This window comes from Erythrolamprus reginae, chromosome 8 (assembly GCF_031021105.1).
Source record: "Erythrolamprus reginae isolate rEryReg1 chromosome 8, rEryReg1.hap1, whole genome shotgun sequence".
In the NCBI taxonomy this organism is placed as follows: domain Eukaryota; kingdom Metazoa; phylum Chordata; class Lepidosauria; order Squamata; family Dipsadidae; genus Erythrolamprus; species Erythrolamprus reginae.
In genome coordinates this window covers 49851282-49867103 of record NC_091957.1, presented here as the reverse complement: position 1 = coordinate 49867103, position 15822 = coordinate 49851282, and the positions used below count along the sequence as shown (strand labels likewise).

Genomic DNA, 15822 nt, shown 5'->3' with positions numbered 1-15822 from the left:
AGCTGTTTTGAAAACAGCAAGGTGACGTATAGATAAACTTTTCAAGTTTGCGTGACCCAGTTTTCTGCTTTTATCCAACCAATGCACACCAGCTGAAAGCTTCCTGTCTATTTCTCATGTCTAGCCAGCCATGAGAAATGATGTTCTCTCCTTACAGTTTTCTGGCAACAGAAAGCAGGCAATTGGAAAGGAGGTGTCAAGGAAGCTTACGGTGAACTGAGATGGGTGGTTGCAAAAGAAAGGGCAGCATGTGGACAACTAGAGTTTCTGGATCTCTTGGAAGAAGCACGTCCAAATGAATGAGATCAATTAGAATTCTGTGAGCAATCTCATGGGTTTAGCTAAACCAGTGATGGCAAACCGATGGCACGGGTGCCAGAGGTGGCACACAAGAGCACACAACAGATTTAAACTTAATATTAACCGCTCCAAACTTGACTGTAAAAAATATGACTTCAGTAACCGAGTTGTCGAAGCGTTGAACTCATTACCGGACTCCATAGTGTTATCCCCAAACCCCCAACACTTTACCCTTGGGTTATCTACGGTTGACCTATTCAGATTCCTAAGAGGTCAGTAAGGGGCGAGTACAAGTGCACTAGAGTGCCTTCCGTCCCCTGTCCTATTGCTCTCCTATATCTCCTATACCTTTCTTCTATTCCTATATCTCTTCTTCTATTCTTTCATTGGTATGTTCTATTCCTATATCTTCTTTTCTATTCTTTCATAGATATATTTTACTATGAGTATCTCCTCTATAACCTTCATCATGTATTTTACTATATAGTGATATACCCACTAAAACCCTCATTGTGTATTGGACAAAATAAATAAATAAAATAAAATAAATATCTGCTAGCATGCGAGCCATTGCCCTAGCTCAGCTCCAGTGTGCATGTGTATGCTGGCCAGCTGATTTTTGGGTCACACAGAGGCTCTGGGAGGGCATTTTTGTCTTCCAGAGAGCCTCCAGGGGGATTGTGGAGGACGTTTTTACCCTACACCAGCTCCAGGAAAGCCTTTGGAGCCTGGGGAGGGCAAAACATGAACCTTCTGGGCCCACTAGAAATTGGGAAAGAGGGCATTTCCACCCTCCAGAGGGCCTCCAGTGGGGCAGGGGAAGCTGTTTTCACCCTCCCTGGGCATTGAATTATGGGTATGGACACTCATGCATGCCACAATAGTGTGCACACACACACTCTTTCACCACCCAAGGAAAAATAGGTTTCACCATCACTGAGCTAGACCATGAATGGACCACCATCATGCAAAGTTATCCAAATGGCAACCAGATACATCCTTGAAAGTCTACTCAGAAATAGCCTTGAAGGTCTACTCAAACTTGACACCAGGGTCAGCAACCTGTGGCTCTGGAGCCGCATGTGGCTCTTTCATCCGTCAGCTGCAGCTCCCTGTCGCTCAAAATATGTGTCACAACTGCCAATGTGTGATACCCACCAGCATGTGATTTACTGAGCTTTTCGACCCCATCTCTGGTAGGTTTTGTAGCTCTCGGGGTTTTCTTTTCTGTAGGAAACGGATCCAAATGGCTCTTTGAGTGTTTAAGGCTGCTGACCTCTGGTCTACCCAAATATGACCGCAACCATGGTCCATTGAGTGTTAATTGTAGTGGCAAGAGTATTGGTCTAAGAAGAGGAAACCCAGGTTCTAATCCACAGATATTTCATGGGTGGTTTGATAAACAGAGAAAAAAAGGGAATGCTTAGAAATACGTTGGTGAGATCTATTTGAATTTAGTTCTGAAGTTAATAAGAAACTGCTTAGTAAGTATATTCAGCAAGCGATTCTTATTTTAAATATTACCATGAATTTAGAACTACATTGTTATAATAAAGGGGAAAACTTACCTTAATATATTAGTTTGAAATCTTAGATATATGGGGAAAAATACCATTTGTATATTGATGAATGATTTTATGATGGCTTTTTCAACCCTCATTTGTAAAATAATCATATAATCCCCAAATGTAGTCCTAAATTAGTCAGGAGTATAACTAGTGCTTTGTGATAAATGACCTTGTGCTAAATTTAGGCCATGTCCCACATCTCTGAGGTCTGATAGACTTAGAAAAAGTTTCAGGTTTGCTTGTATACTTTTAACTAAGTTAAGTATAATTACTTTAAGGGCATCATAAAAACAATACCTTTTTTCCTTCTTCTTTGTATTGCAATAAAGAAATTGTAATAATATGAAATGAATTCTAGAACGTTTCATACTTTAATGAAAATACATTTTACTGTTGCCCTTGTTTAAATAATACTTTATTTAGAACACTTTAGCACTTTAGCATTTAATATATTATTCAGCATAATTTAATTTACTAACCTCTTACTCAAAATAAAGTTTAAAAGGTATTTTGGGATAACTGCACCAGAGAGTATTTTTAAATATTTCTTGGAAGGAAATTTGTTGTATCAATAAAAGTATTTAAAATAACTTTTAGGTTGGGGAAAAAGGGCCTTAAATATTGTCATTCTTCTATATATTCTTCTAAGCTCCTCAACTACTAAATTCTTAAACATTGACTTTATGTTAGATAGACTGAAATTGTCTGGCTGTAATTTTGCATCTTTTAAACACAAAAACCCTTCAATCAATTCTATTTCCAAAAGGATGTTTACATTACCTGCATTATTTAACATGTCAAATCTAAAATAATACCTAGAGACTTTTTCAAAAGAAGAGTCTTGGATAGTGATTGCATTTAAAAAATAAGACATTGATCTACCTAGTATACAATATAATACTTTTTTAAAAAATTCTTTCACACATGAAACTGACTCGTATATTATATGCACACACTGTTCTTCCCCCTGTTTCACCGAACAATTAAAACTACTGTGTATAAGAGGAAAGACAGACCAAAAACTGGCCATCAGTATGGGCAATCCTCAACATACAACCACAATTGAACCCAAAGTTTCTTTTGAGATGCAAGACAATGTGGGTTGGAAAGAGTCTAAAAAGAATTGGTAGAGTCTAAAAAGAATTACAGAATTGGTACTGGTACATGGTGGATCACATTCATTTTGAAATCATTTATTTTATTTATTATTTAGATTTGTATGCTGCCCCTCTCCGAAGACTCGGGGCGGCTCACAACAAGATAGAACAAATCATAAATAATCCAAATAACTTTAAAATATTTAAAGATTTAAAAGAACCCCATATACTAACAGACACACACACAAGCATACCATGTATAAATTGAACATGCCCGGGGGAGGTGTTTCAATTCCCCCATGCCTGATGGCAAAGGTGGGTTTTAAGGAGTTTACGGAAGGCAGGAAGAGTAGGGGCAGTTCTAATCTCTGGGGGGAGTTGGTTCCAGAGAGCCGGTGCCGCCACAGAGAAGGCTCTTCCCCTGGGGCCCGCCAACCAACATTGTTTATTTGACGGGACCCGGAGAAGGCCCAATCTGTGGGACCTAATCGGTCGCTGGGATTCGTGCGGCAGGAGGCGGTCTCGGAGATCATGGAAATAAGATTAAACAATTTTGATGAAAACAAATTGGAGAAGCTGATGGTACGATGGAATAAGGTGAAAGATTATATGTTGAGTAGAATTTGTGACGAAAATGTGAAAAATAAACTCCAATCACTCTTTGAATAGTAAACAAATGCAAATTAGAGCTAAGGAAATAAAGGAACATAAACTAGTAAATATTTGAACCCCCTAATTGGTGGTGGTGGTGGTGGGCATTGTCAGTCGGGTGATGGGCACATGCACTGTGCACTGTTTTATGTTTGTTTTATGTTATCTATAATGTGCAAAACCAATAAAAATATTATTTAAAGAAAGAGAGATGCAAGACAATTATTAAATGAGTTGGGTCCCATTGGATGAACTTTTCTGACATAGTTGTTAAGCAAATCACTGTGGTTGTTAAGTGAACCATACAGTCATGAACTTAAATTGGTTTTCCCTCGTTGACTTGCTTGTCGGAAGCTACAGTAGTTGCAAAAGTTATATATGGTGATCATATGAGCCCAGGATGCTTTAATTGTCATAAATACATGCGGGTGGCCAAGCGCCCGAATTTTAATCACATGGCCATGAATATACGGAGAGGGTCATAAGTATGAGGACACATTTTTCAGTGTCGTTGTGGTTTCAAATGGTCACTAAACAAATTGGAATTTTAGAATTGGAATTTTAGAATTAGAATTTGTCTTGTGCCATATCCGTCATCAGACATTGGCAATCAAATTAGAATTAGAATTAGATTTTAGAATTGGAATTGGAATTAGAATTAAAATGATTAGAATTGGAATTGGAATTTTAGTATTAGAATTTTATAATTCTTTTCCTTCTTGTGCCAAAAGTGTCATCAGACACTGGTGATCAAATTAGAATTAGAATATTAGAATATTAGAATATTAGAATATTAGAATATTAGAATATTAGAATATTAGAATATTAGAATATTAGAATATTAGAATATTAGAATATTAGAATATTAGAATATTAGAATATTAGAATATTAGAATATTAGAATATTAGAATATTAGAATATTAGAATATTAGAATATTAGAATATTAGAATATTAGAATATTAGAATATTAGAATATTAGAATATTAGAATATTAGAATATTAGAATATTAGAATATTAGAATATTAGAATATTAGAATATTAGAATATTAGAATATTAGAATATTAGAATATTAGAATATTAGAATATTAGAATATTAGAATATTAGAATATTAGAATATTAGAATATTAGAATATTAGAATATTAGAATATTAGAATATTAGAATATTAGAATATTAGAATATTAGAATATTAGAATATTAGAATATTAGAATATTAGAATATTAGAATATTAGAATATTAGAATATTAGAATATTAGAATATTAGAATATTAGAATATTAGAATATTAGAATATTAGAATATTAGAATATTAGAATATTAGAATATTAGAATATTAGAATATTAGAATATTAGAATATTAGAATATTAGAATATTAGAATATTAGAATATTAGAATATTAGAATATTAGAATATTAGAATATTAGAATATTAGAATATTAGAATATTAGAATATTAGAATATTAGAATATTAGAATATTAGAATTAGAATTTTAGAATTAGCATTCTTCTTCTTGTGCCATATCCATCATCAGACATTGGCGATCAAATTAGAATTAGAATTTTACAATTAGAATTGGAATTTTAGCATTGGAATTTTAGAATTCTCCTCCTCCTTGGGCCATCATCATCATTAGACACTGGTGATCAAATTAGAATTAGAATTTTAGAATTAGAAGTAGAATTAGATTTTTTTATTGGCCAAGTGTTTAAAAAAACCCCAACAACCAATTATTGTAAAACAAGAACCACCTGTACACATTAGACACCTGGGAACATCGTAACAGGCATACCGTGTTTCAAATTTCTAAACAAAAATTCAGTGGTTCTCAACCTGGGGGTCGGGACCGCTTTGGAGGTCAAACGACCATTTCATAGGGGTTGCCTAAGACCATGGGGAAAGATAAATTCCCCATGGTGTTAGGAACTAAGTTTCTATTCTGGCAGATTTTTACAATCTGACCAATCAGGTGTTTACAGTGGGGCTGTCCATTTGACTTTCCTGCCAATCAGATTAAAGCTCTGTTGGGAGAATTGGTGCTGGAGTTGTTCCACAACATGAGGACATAACACAATCCCACAATATGAGGAACTGTATTAAGGGGTCACAGCATTTGAAAGGGTGAGAACGACTGCACTAACTGGATAGTTGTAAGTAGAGGACTCCCTGTCATTAAAATAGTACATTCCCGGTGTCGGGAGGACTTGCCAATTCCTTGGGAACCTTGTTGGACCTCTGTGGTTTTCTTCCTTCTGCAGTCCCAGCGCCGAGTTACATTTCATCTCCCCGATGGGTCTCAAGAAAGCTGCAGTGACAGTGGGCTGGGAGACCACGAGCCCAGCAGCAACACCAGTATGACCCATCCTTTGCCGTTGGGTTTCCCTCAAGAGGAGTACTATGAGCAGACCTCACCCAACAGTCGGACGGAGGGAGATGGAAACTCAGATCCGGAGTCGAGTAAGTTGATTGTATTTGGTCACCTTTGCTTTGAAACCACTCCAGGGGGGACAAATAAATCTGGCTTGAGAAGGACTTAAGGCAAGAGAAAGCAACAAATTCAGGTAAGTAGAAGGTCGAGATGGTGGTGTTTTTGTTTCCTTCTACTGGCCTCTGTTTAAATTATTATTTTTTTCCTGGGATTATTTTGAGAGTTAGGTGATGGAGCCAAATTTTCACTTCTGCTTTGAGAAGGGGGAAGGCTAAAGCTTGGCTACCTGTAAATTTTAATTTAAAGCAGGCCATGCTAATTTGGGGGAGGGGACAAACATTTAAAGAATAAGAATGAGGACCAGTCGAGCTGTAGGGTTCAAGAAGAGGGTACCTTTTGAGCAGAGCCTGGCCTTGAGTGGTTCTATTTTAATTTCAGTTACATTGTTGGGCAGAATACAAAGGCAGACTTTCCATTTTGACTGGGCCTTTGAAGAACCTAAAAATTGCATCAAAGTTGACAAAGGTATGATACCCCACTTGAGTGATGATGATGTTGATGATGGTGATGACTTGAATGTAGCTAATGCTTCAATGAGTGGGTTTTTTTAACACTTATGAAGAGATTGGATGAAATAATTTGTATATGATATGTTTTCAAATTCTCATTGTTCCAGACAACCCATACTTCATTTCTTACTTCTTTAAAGAAAATAATAATACAGTGGTACCTCAAGATACAAACCCCTCGTCTTACGAACAACTTGTGATACGAACCCGGGGTTCAGAAAAATTTTGCCTCTTCTTACGAACTTTTTTCGAGTTACGAACCGGCGTTCGGAGACTGCTGGGAAGCCGCGCAGCTGTTTTAAAAGGTGACAGCCGGGCGGCGGGGCTTCCCAGAAGCCTCCCGAATGCCGGTTCGTAACTCGAACAAAGTTCGTAAGAAGAGGCAAAATTTTTCTGAACCCTGGGTTCGGGGGGGTGCTGGCAACCCCCCAGGCCAGCTGCGACCTTTTAAAACAGCCGCGCCGCTTCCCAGCTGTCTCCTGAAGCCGAACGCTAAAGCCGAACTTCCGCGTTCGGCTTCGGGAGACAGCTGGGAAGCGGCGCAGCTGTTTTAAAAGGTCACAGCCGGCCTGGGGGGCTTGCCAGCACCCCCCGAACCCCAAACCCGGGTTCGGGGGGGGTGCTGGGAAGCCCCCCAGGCCGGCTATCACCTTTTAAAACAGCTGCGCGGCTTCCCAGCAGTCGCCGAAAGCCGTTTTTTTGGTTGCACGGATTAATTGACTTTACATTGTTTCCTATGGGAAACAATGTTCGTCTTACGAACCTTTCATCTTACGAACCTCCTCCTTGCACCAATTAAGTTCGTATCATGAGGTATTACTGTACCCACATTATTATATAACTGTTTAATTTTGAAGCCATGAAACTTTAGGTGGGAATCAGTTGTGCATCCATTCCTTGGTAGCTGCTTTGAAATAAGGCAATCAATCCCTTTTTAGCATCTATTGAAAATCTGAAAGTTGGGTTATTGTTCCTATTTTTTCCAATGATGGGAGAGGGTATTCCACTTGAAACAGTACAGACCAATATATGCTAAATTCTTCTATGAAAGATTCTGTATGAGCTCTCATCAGTGATCTATGTTAGGTTGAAGAAGTCCAAACATAGTAGAAGACCTCATCTGAACCAAAGCTTAGGAGGAAACAAAACCTAGGCACAATATGGAGCCAAAGAAAATATACTCTAACTACTGTTGTCAACATAAGCAGCTGCTATGGGCATACTGTTGGGTAAGAGAAATGGTCAAACAATTTAGAACAATCTAGTGGTCTTCAGCAGTTAGTTACGGGTCCTCTCAAATTGAATTATCTAGGATAATTAGTGTTGTGTAGTGAGAAATCTTATACCCAACTGATGTGGGGTTTTTTTTTTAACTTCCAGAGCAATTTATTGTGTGCAATTGATTCCTCTTTCTGATAGTTTGAGAATTATTTCAAAACCACCAATATATCAGAAAATGGATTCAATCAACCACAGTAGAGTGATCATGAGATGTATCAAAAACATTAGTCAGAAGAGGTAGAATTAGCTTCCAAGGGATATATCAGTGGCATCCAATGTGATTTTTCCCCCTTCTCCTCTTCAATCTTGTTTGGAAGTATTTAAGTTAATGTATATCTTTTGTCATTTTAATTATTATTTTTTAAATAATCTACCATGAAGTTTATGCTGAACTTTAGCAGGTAAATGGGATAACTATTTCATGCAGTAATGTAGCATTAAAACCTGGCAAGTGTGTTTTTAATAAACAAATAATGCAGTTGGATAGATACTGTAACAGCCATGGTGGCGCAGTGGTTTGAATGCAGTACTGCAAGCTAATTCTGCCAACTGCCATTAGTTCGATTCTCACCAGCTCAAGGTTGACTCAGCTTTCCATCTTTCAAAGGTCGGTAGAATGAGGACCCAGATTCTTGGGGGCAACGTGCTGACTTTGTAAACCGCTTAGAGAGGGCTGTAAAGCACAATGAAGCAATTGTATAAGTCTAGTTACAATTGCTTATTGCTATATGCATAATCTATCACAGTGATTTTCAACCTTTTTTGAGCCGTGGCACATTTTTTACATTTATAAAACCATGGGGCACATTGAGGGGCTAAAAAAAATTTGGACAAAAAATTCCTCTCTCTCTCTCTTCCTCCCTTTCACTCTATTTCTCTCTACCTCCCTCTTTCTCTCCCTTCCTCTTTTTTCTCTATCTCTCCATCCCTCTTTCTTTCTCTCTTCCTTCTTTCCTCTTTTTGCTCTCTTTCTCCCTCCCTACCTACCTCTATGGCTTTCTCTCTCCCACCTTCCCTCCCTCTCTCTCTATCTCTCCTTTCTTTCTCTCTCTTGATCTCTCTCTTGCTTTTTCTCTCTTGTTCTCTTTCTCTCTCTCTCGTTCTCTTTCTTTTTCTCTCTCTTGCTTGCTTTCTCTCTCTCTTGCTTGCTTTCTTTCTCTCCCTCTTGCTCTTTCTCTCTCTCTCTTTCTTTCTTTCTTTCTCTCTTGTTTTCTTTCTCTCTCTCTTGCTTGCTTTCTCTCCCTCTTGCTCTTTCTCTCTCTCTTTCTCTCTCTATCTCTCCTTTCTTTCTCTTGATCTCTCTCTTGCTTTTTCTCTCTTGTTCTCTTTCTCTCTCTCTCGTTCTCTTTCTTTTTCTCTCTCTTGCTTGCTTTCTCTCTCTCTTGCTTGCTTGCTTTCTCTCCCTCTTGCTCTTTCTCTCTCTCTTTCTTTCTTTCTTTCTTTCTCTCTCTCTTGCTTGCTTGCTTTCTCTCCCTCTTGCTCTTTCTCTCTCTCTCTCCTTTCTTTCTCTCTCTTGATCTCTCTCTTGCTTTTTCTCTCTTGTTCTCTTTTTCTCTCTCTTGCTTTCTTTCTCTCTCTCTCGTTCTCTTTCTTTCTCTCTCTCTTGTTCTCTTTCTTTCTCTCTCTCTTGCTTGCTTGCTTTCTCTCCCTCTTGCTCTTTCTTTCTCTCTCTCTCTTTCTTTCTTTCTCTCTTGTTTTCTTTCTCTCTCTGAGCTTCGCGGCACACCTGACCATGTCTCACGGCACACTAGTGTGCCGTGGCACACTGGTTGAAAAACACTGATCTATCAGATACTCCACCCCCCGAACTTTCATAACAAAGTGCCATGCATCAAAAAAAATACTCCTGAGTAGATTTAGGATTATGGGATAAGAGGAAATAGCCTCCGATGGATTGATAACTGTTAAAGAAAATGACATAGGAAGAATGTGACATTTCCATTGACAAAGTCCTGTAAATAGAAAAGCTCTCCAAGCTGATGCATTTGACTGGTGAATTTCACAAGTTCATTCATAATCTGGACTGAGACAAAAGAAAAGCAGCAAACAACACAGAAGTACTGTAATTCCCCCAAATGGGACCTGGGTAAGCAATTGTAAAGCGATGTTCCTTTGAGCAATCAAATTATTCCTAATTCTATATACACATTGTTGTGGGTTGAGCTAGTAGAGATTGCAGAGAAAGGAATCTTGGCATGAAAAAACCCCATTCCACGTTAAGGATTAAGAGAAAGGGAAAAGGTCAGTTATAAAACTGTGCGGCGTCAGAATAAGTTTCTTTAGAGTGATTTTTTTTAATGGGCTATGCAGTTCCGGTCCCACCATCATGAAAGTGATATTGTAATGTGGAAAATACAGAAGAAGAAAAAAACATTGATCTGCTTGAATGGGATTAACAGAGTGGGCCTTCTCCGGGTCCCGTCAACAAAACAATGTCGGTTGGCGGGCCCCAGGGGAAGAGCCTTCTCTGTGGCGGCCCCGACTCTCTGGAACCAGCTCCCCCCAGAGATTAGAACTGCCCCTACCCTCCTCGCCTTAAAACCCACCTTTGTCGTCAGGCATGGGGGAACTGAAATATCTCCCCCGGGCCTATACAATTTATGTATGGTATGCTTGTGTGTATGTCTCTTTAATAATGGTTTTTTAAAATATTTTATATTGTAAATTATTAGATTTGTTATAAACTGTTTTTATTGTGTTGTGAGCCGCCCCGAGTCTACGGAAAGGGGCGGCATACAAATCTAATAAATAAATAAATGAATGAATGAATGAATGAATGAATGAATGAATGAATGAATGAACAAAATGTCTTATGAAGGAGGGGGAAAGGTCAGGGGTGAAATGTTCCTGATTCGCTCGTGTCTTTTGGTCGTTGAAGAGCCAGCTGGAAAGGGAGCGTGAGGCTCCTCCCACTCACCCGGATGCCACCTCTTTTACCCTCTGCGCATACGCAAAGCATTCTGCGCATGTGCAGCGATAAAAGAACCCGACTGTCAATGTCTGGGTAGGTGGACACTCCCTTCGCGATTGGCTCTCTGACGACCGATAGGCGCGAGCAAAGCGGGATTATTTCACCCCTGGGAAAGATTATAATATTTTGCCTGGTATGGAAAGAAAAGGGACAGGAAAAAGTTTCATCCTCCTTTAATAATAGTAGAACTAGGAGAACTAAAGGACACTCAGTAAAGTTTAGTTGTGGAGACTTGGGATTTTCCTAATCAATTTGCTCAGTTCAAATATCTCCGAGACCGCCTTCTGCCGCACAAATCCCAGGGACCGATTAGGTCCCACAGAGTGGGCCTTCTCCAGGTCCCGTCAACTAAACAATGTCGGTTGGTGGGCCCCAATGGAAGAGCCTTCTCTGTGGTGGCCCCGACTCTCTGGAACCAGCTCCCCCCAGAGACTAGAACTGCCCCTACCCTCCTCGCCTTTCGAAAACTCCTTAAAACCCACCTTTGTCGTCAGGCATGGGGGAACTGAAATATCTCCCCCGGGCCTATACAATTTATGTATGGTATGCTTGTGTGTATGTTTGTTTAATAATGGGGTTTTTAAATATTTTATATTGTAAATTATTAGATTTGTTATAAACTGTTTTTATTGTGTCGTGAGCCGCCCCGAGTCTACGGAAAGGGGCGGCATAAAAATCTAATAATTAAGTAATTAATTAATTAATTAATTAATTAATTAATTAATAGCCATTACACCTATTGCTATTCAGTGCCTTAATCTCCCAAATTATCTTAATCCTCTTTTTTTAAAAAAAATAAAAAATATTATATCAGTTGATAGCTATCTCCCTTTCTTGTAGTACCAAAATACAGCGGGATCACAATCTCCCCCTTCCTGCTTGTTATACCTCTAGCTATGCAGCCAAGCATCCTACTTGCTTTCCCTACCGCCTGACCGCACTGTTCACCCATTTTGAGACTGTCAGAAATCACTACCCCTAAATCCTTCTCTTCTGAAGTTTTTGCTAACACAGAACACAGAATATAAAATTTTAGTGAAGACACGCTTTGCTTTTCAAGGATAACTCTATGCATTCTTTCTGGGTACAGTTCCTTAGCTCTCCTGGTTCCCACCACGTTCAAAGAGGCATGCTAAAAATTAATTTGCAGAGATGGAGCAATTAATCTTACCAAGACACTACTATGTGATTGATCTTTTACATTTAATCTAATTAGCCTACACGTAGGTGAGAGAATGTAGTGGCTGAACACTTCACTACAAGCTTTGACAAAAGTCAACCTTTTATGGACAACCTACAGTGAATGTTCCCATCCATCACTTCTAGGGTACTCATTACTCAGACATTGGAATTAAAAAGGGGGTGGGGATGGGTGAAGATCAAACGATTACAGGGTGGGCTGAACATTCCCATTTTAAATTAGTGGGTCTTTTGAAGAGTCATAATAAAATGTACCACCATGTCTAGAGAACATGACAATTTACGCCTTTAGGAGGTTGGACCTATCGGATGCATCCATAATTCTTTTTACAGGGGGAAAAATTAAGAGAGCAGTCATGGGCTTACCTAGGTATGCCCATGTTTCACCAACACTCTGCAGCCTGCATTGGTTGCCGATCAGTTTCCGGTCACAATTCAAAATGTTGCTTATGACCTTTAAAGGCCTTCATGGCACTGGACCAGAATATCTCCGAGACCGCCTGCTGCCGCACGAATCCCAGCGACCAATTAGGTCCCACAGAGTGGGCCTTCTCCGGGTCCCATCAACTAAACAATGTCGGTTGGCGGGCCCCAGGGGAAGAGCCTTCTCTGTGGCGGCCCCAACTCTCTGGAACCAACTCTCCCCAGAAATTAGAACTGCCCCTACTCTCCTTGCCTTTCGTAAGCTCCTTAAAAACCCACCTTTGTCGTCAGGCATGGGGGAACTGAGACATCTCCCCCGGGCTTATACAATTTATGCATGGTATGTTTGTATGTATGTTTGTTTAGTCTGTTTGTTTTAAATCAAATTGGGTTTTTTAAATATCTTAAATTATATTTGGATTTGTTATGAATTGTCTTTATTCTGTTGTGAGCCGCCCCGAGTCTGCGGAGAGGGGCGGCATACAAATCTAAATAATAAATAAATGAATGAATGAATGAATGAAGGAAGGAAGGAAGGAAGAAAGAAAGAAAGAAAGAAAGAAAGAAAGAAAGAAAGAAAGAAAGAAAGAAAGAAAGAAAGAAAGAAGTGGTTATGCGATGTTAGAAAAAAGCAGATAAACTTCATAAATATAGATTGGCACAGATGTTCAATTCACACTCGAATCCAGCATTATGTGCTTTTCCTCTGCAAAATATTTAAGTTCAGATGTATGCTCCCAGATCTACTCAATCGTAGGAAAGAACATCCATATTCCTCTATTTGCAATGTTCAACAATGTTCTTGGTAAATGATAAGGAGGGCACAATGATTGTAAAATATAGTCACAATCATGGTAACATGAGAACTGTCTCACCCATGGTTTTTCCCCATTAGTATAAAACAGAGTTCCGCAGTTGGCTTCTGTTCAACTCTCAGCTTTATTTCCATAACTAAAGATCCATTGCTCACTTAAACATTATATGTTGCTCCCTTTACATCTGCAACATCTCCAAGAAAAATTTACTGTTTTCAGCACTTTTGTGCAGCTGTGCAGCTAAATGTCTTCTGCATCTATAGGTAGAAATTCAACAAAATGATAAGTAAGAGGTAGTGATGGGTAAATTGAACCTGCACAATTTGGGTCCGTACCAAATTTTGCGGTGTTCAGTATGCCGAACACGAACCCAATTTTTTTCCAAAATTTGGGGTCATGTTCAGTGTTCGGAGCTTTGATGTCACCGGCAGGTTGCTAAGGACGCCAAGGTGATCACTTCCTGGATTCCATGGAATCCAGGAAGTGATCACCTTGGCGTCCTTAGCAACCTGCCGGTGACGTCAAAGCTCCGCCCCCGGAATCTCTTCATGGGAGAGCTTCCCCATTCGGGTTTGAGTTCGGGTTCGGTTCGGGTGCAAAATTCAGCCGAACTTGCCGAACCCGAACACCGTTGGGTTCGCCCATCACTAGTAAGAGGATACAGGAGGAAATGAAATATACAACTGCCTAGGAAATAAAGCTGCTTCTGGAAGTGATGCAAGTAGTGACAGCTGGGAATCAAAACTAGAAGTCATGTGATTTCAAGAAGAGGCTTGTTCCTTCCATTGACATGTGTTTATGTGACTCAAGACCTGTGGTGTCCCAGTGGTCAAATGCAATACTGCAGTTTGCTTCTGCTGACTGGCAGCTGCCAGCACTTTGGCAGTTCGATTCTCACCAGCTCAAGGTTGACTCAGCCTTCCATCCTTCCGAGGTCAGTAAAATGAGGACCCAAATTCTTGGAGGCAACATGCTGACTCTGTAAACCACTTAGAGAGGGCTGTAAAAGCACGGTGAAGCCTTATATAAGTCTAAGTGCTATTGCTATGAATCATGAATGCATTTGAAATCTGTATGACTTTGAAAGTTATCTGAAACTTCAGCCAATGGAAAATGCTGTGGCCAGACTTTCAACAACTGTGTGTTTTATGCATTATATTGTAGATTTCTATTTTTTTTATCAATTCCAATTTATTTCGGATCAAAGTTCAAAATACTCAATCCTGCTATATACCCTTAATCAAACAGAACAAGAATACATGTAAACCCAGGTCTGTCATCTAGAAAGAATGCAAGAAAATTCTATCGCAGTTCAATCCTGAGCATCTTCCACATTCAAAAATTTGCATTACATATTGAGGATGGTTTGATTCTACTAAGTCGATTTTTAGAGATTCAAAAATGTTCCTCTATTGCTTCAGGTTTCTCCTCCCTGTAATTTTACTTCGGTTGAGATTTATTACTTTTAGATATCGCCTGAAGTTCCTAGGAGGAGAGAATCATTTGCAAATGGATTAAAATAATCCCCAAGTCAGAATGGACTGTCATTCAAATGAGAAGTTACAAATTATGTTTTAGGATGGGCAGCCGTACAAATTTTTTAAACAAACTTGGTTAAATAAAGTTGTTTCTTTATGCTGAAAAGTTAAAGAGGATGATAGAGAGATTTTCTGTCTTTGTGTGTGGGGGCAGTTTGGGAGGTGAATTTATCTTGGTCACCATCAATCCCATTTAGATTAGATACGATGCAGGTTTTATAAGAGAAAGAGGTCTTGCTAGCTGCCAGCATAGCAAGCTCTTATCTTGTCAATTCAGTTTGGAAATGGCAATCATGTGATTTGGCCAATAGAAAGGTGGTGGCACCAAGGCCTGGAATGTCACAGGCAATAAATAACTGACCTTGCCAACAGAGAATAAGTAGTCCTTCTCTTCCAATGAACTTTGCTTCTGTTTCTTCTCCTTTCTTTCTTTCTTTCTTTCTTCCTTCCTTCCTCCTTCCTTCCTTCCTTCCTTCCTTCTTTCTTTCTTTCTTTCTTCCTTCCTTCCATCCTTCCTTCATAACTGTCCTTGCCTACAGAGAATAGGGTAGTCCTTCTCTTCCAAATGAACTTTGCTTCTGTTTCTTCTCCTTTCTTTCTTTCTTTCTTTCTTTCTTTCTTTCTTTCTTTCTTTCTTTCTTTCTTTCTTTCTTTCTTTCTTCCTTCCTTCCTTCCTTCCATCCTTCCTTCCTAACTGTCCTTGCCTACAGAGAATAGGGTAGTCCTTCTCTTCCAAATGAACTTTGCTTCTGTTTCTTCTCCTTTCTTTCTTTCTTTCTTTCTTTCTTTCTTTCTTTCTTTCTTTCTTTCTTTCTTTCTTTCTTTCTTTCTTTCTTTCTTTCTGGCAGCCCACACCATAAAAAGAAGTTCATGTGACACTGATATTTCTATTATTTATGAAGCAATGAGACCATGCTTTCTATGACCTTTCTGCTTTTCTCCTCTTTGCCCAATCTCACCTTCTTCTCTGTTTTATTC

At 39.1% G+C, this 15822-nt stretch overlaps 1 protein-coding gene across 1 annotated transcript in view; it reads left to right on the top strand.

Annotated features, from left to right (window-relative positions):
- The window catches only part of PCDH11X (protocadherin 11 X-linked), a 631477-nt gene extending 624819 nt beyond the window's left edge, over positions 1-6658 (top strand). The window contains exons 6-7 of the mRNA XM_070760147.1: positions 5878-6076; positions 6486-6658. Of these exons, the coding sequence (XP_070616248.1) occupies positions 5878-6076; positions 6486-6658 (372 nt within the window). The remainder of the gene's footprint in view (positions 1-5877; positions 6077-6485) is intronic.
- Positions 6659-15822: the final 9164 nt, after the last annotated feature.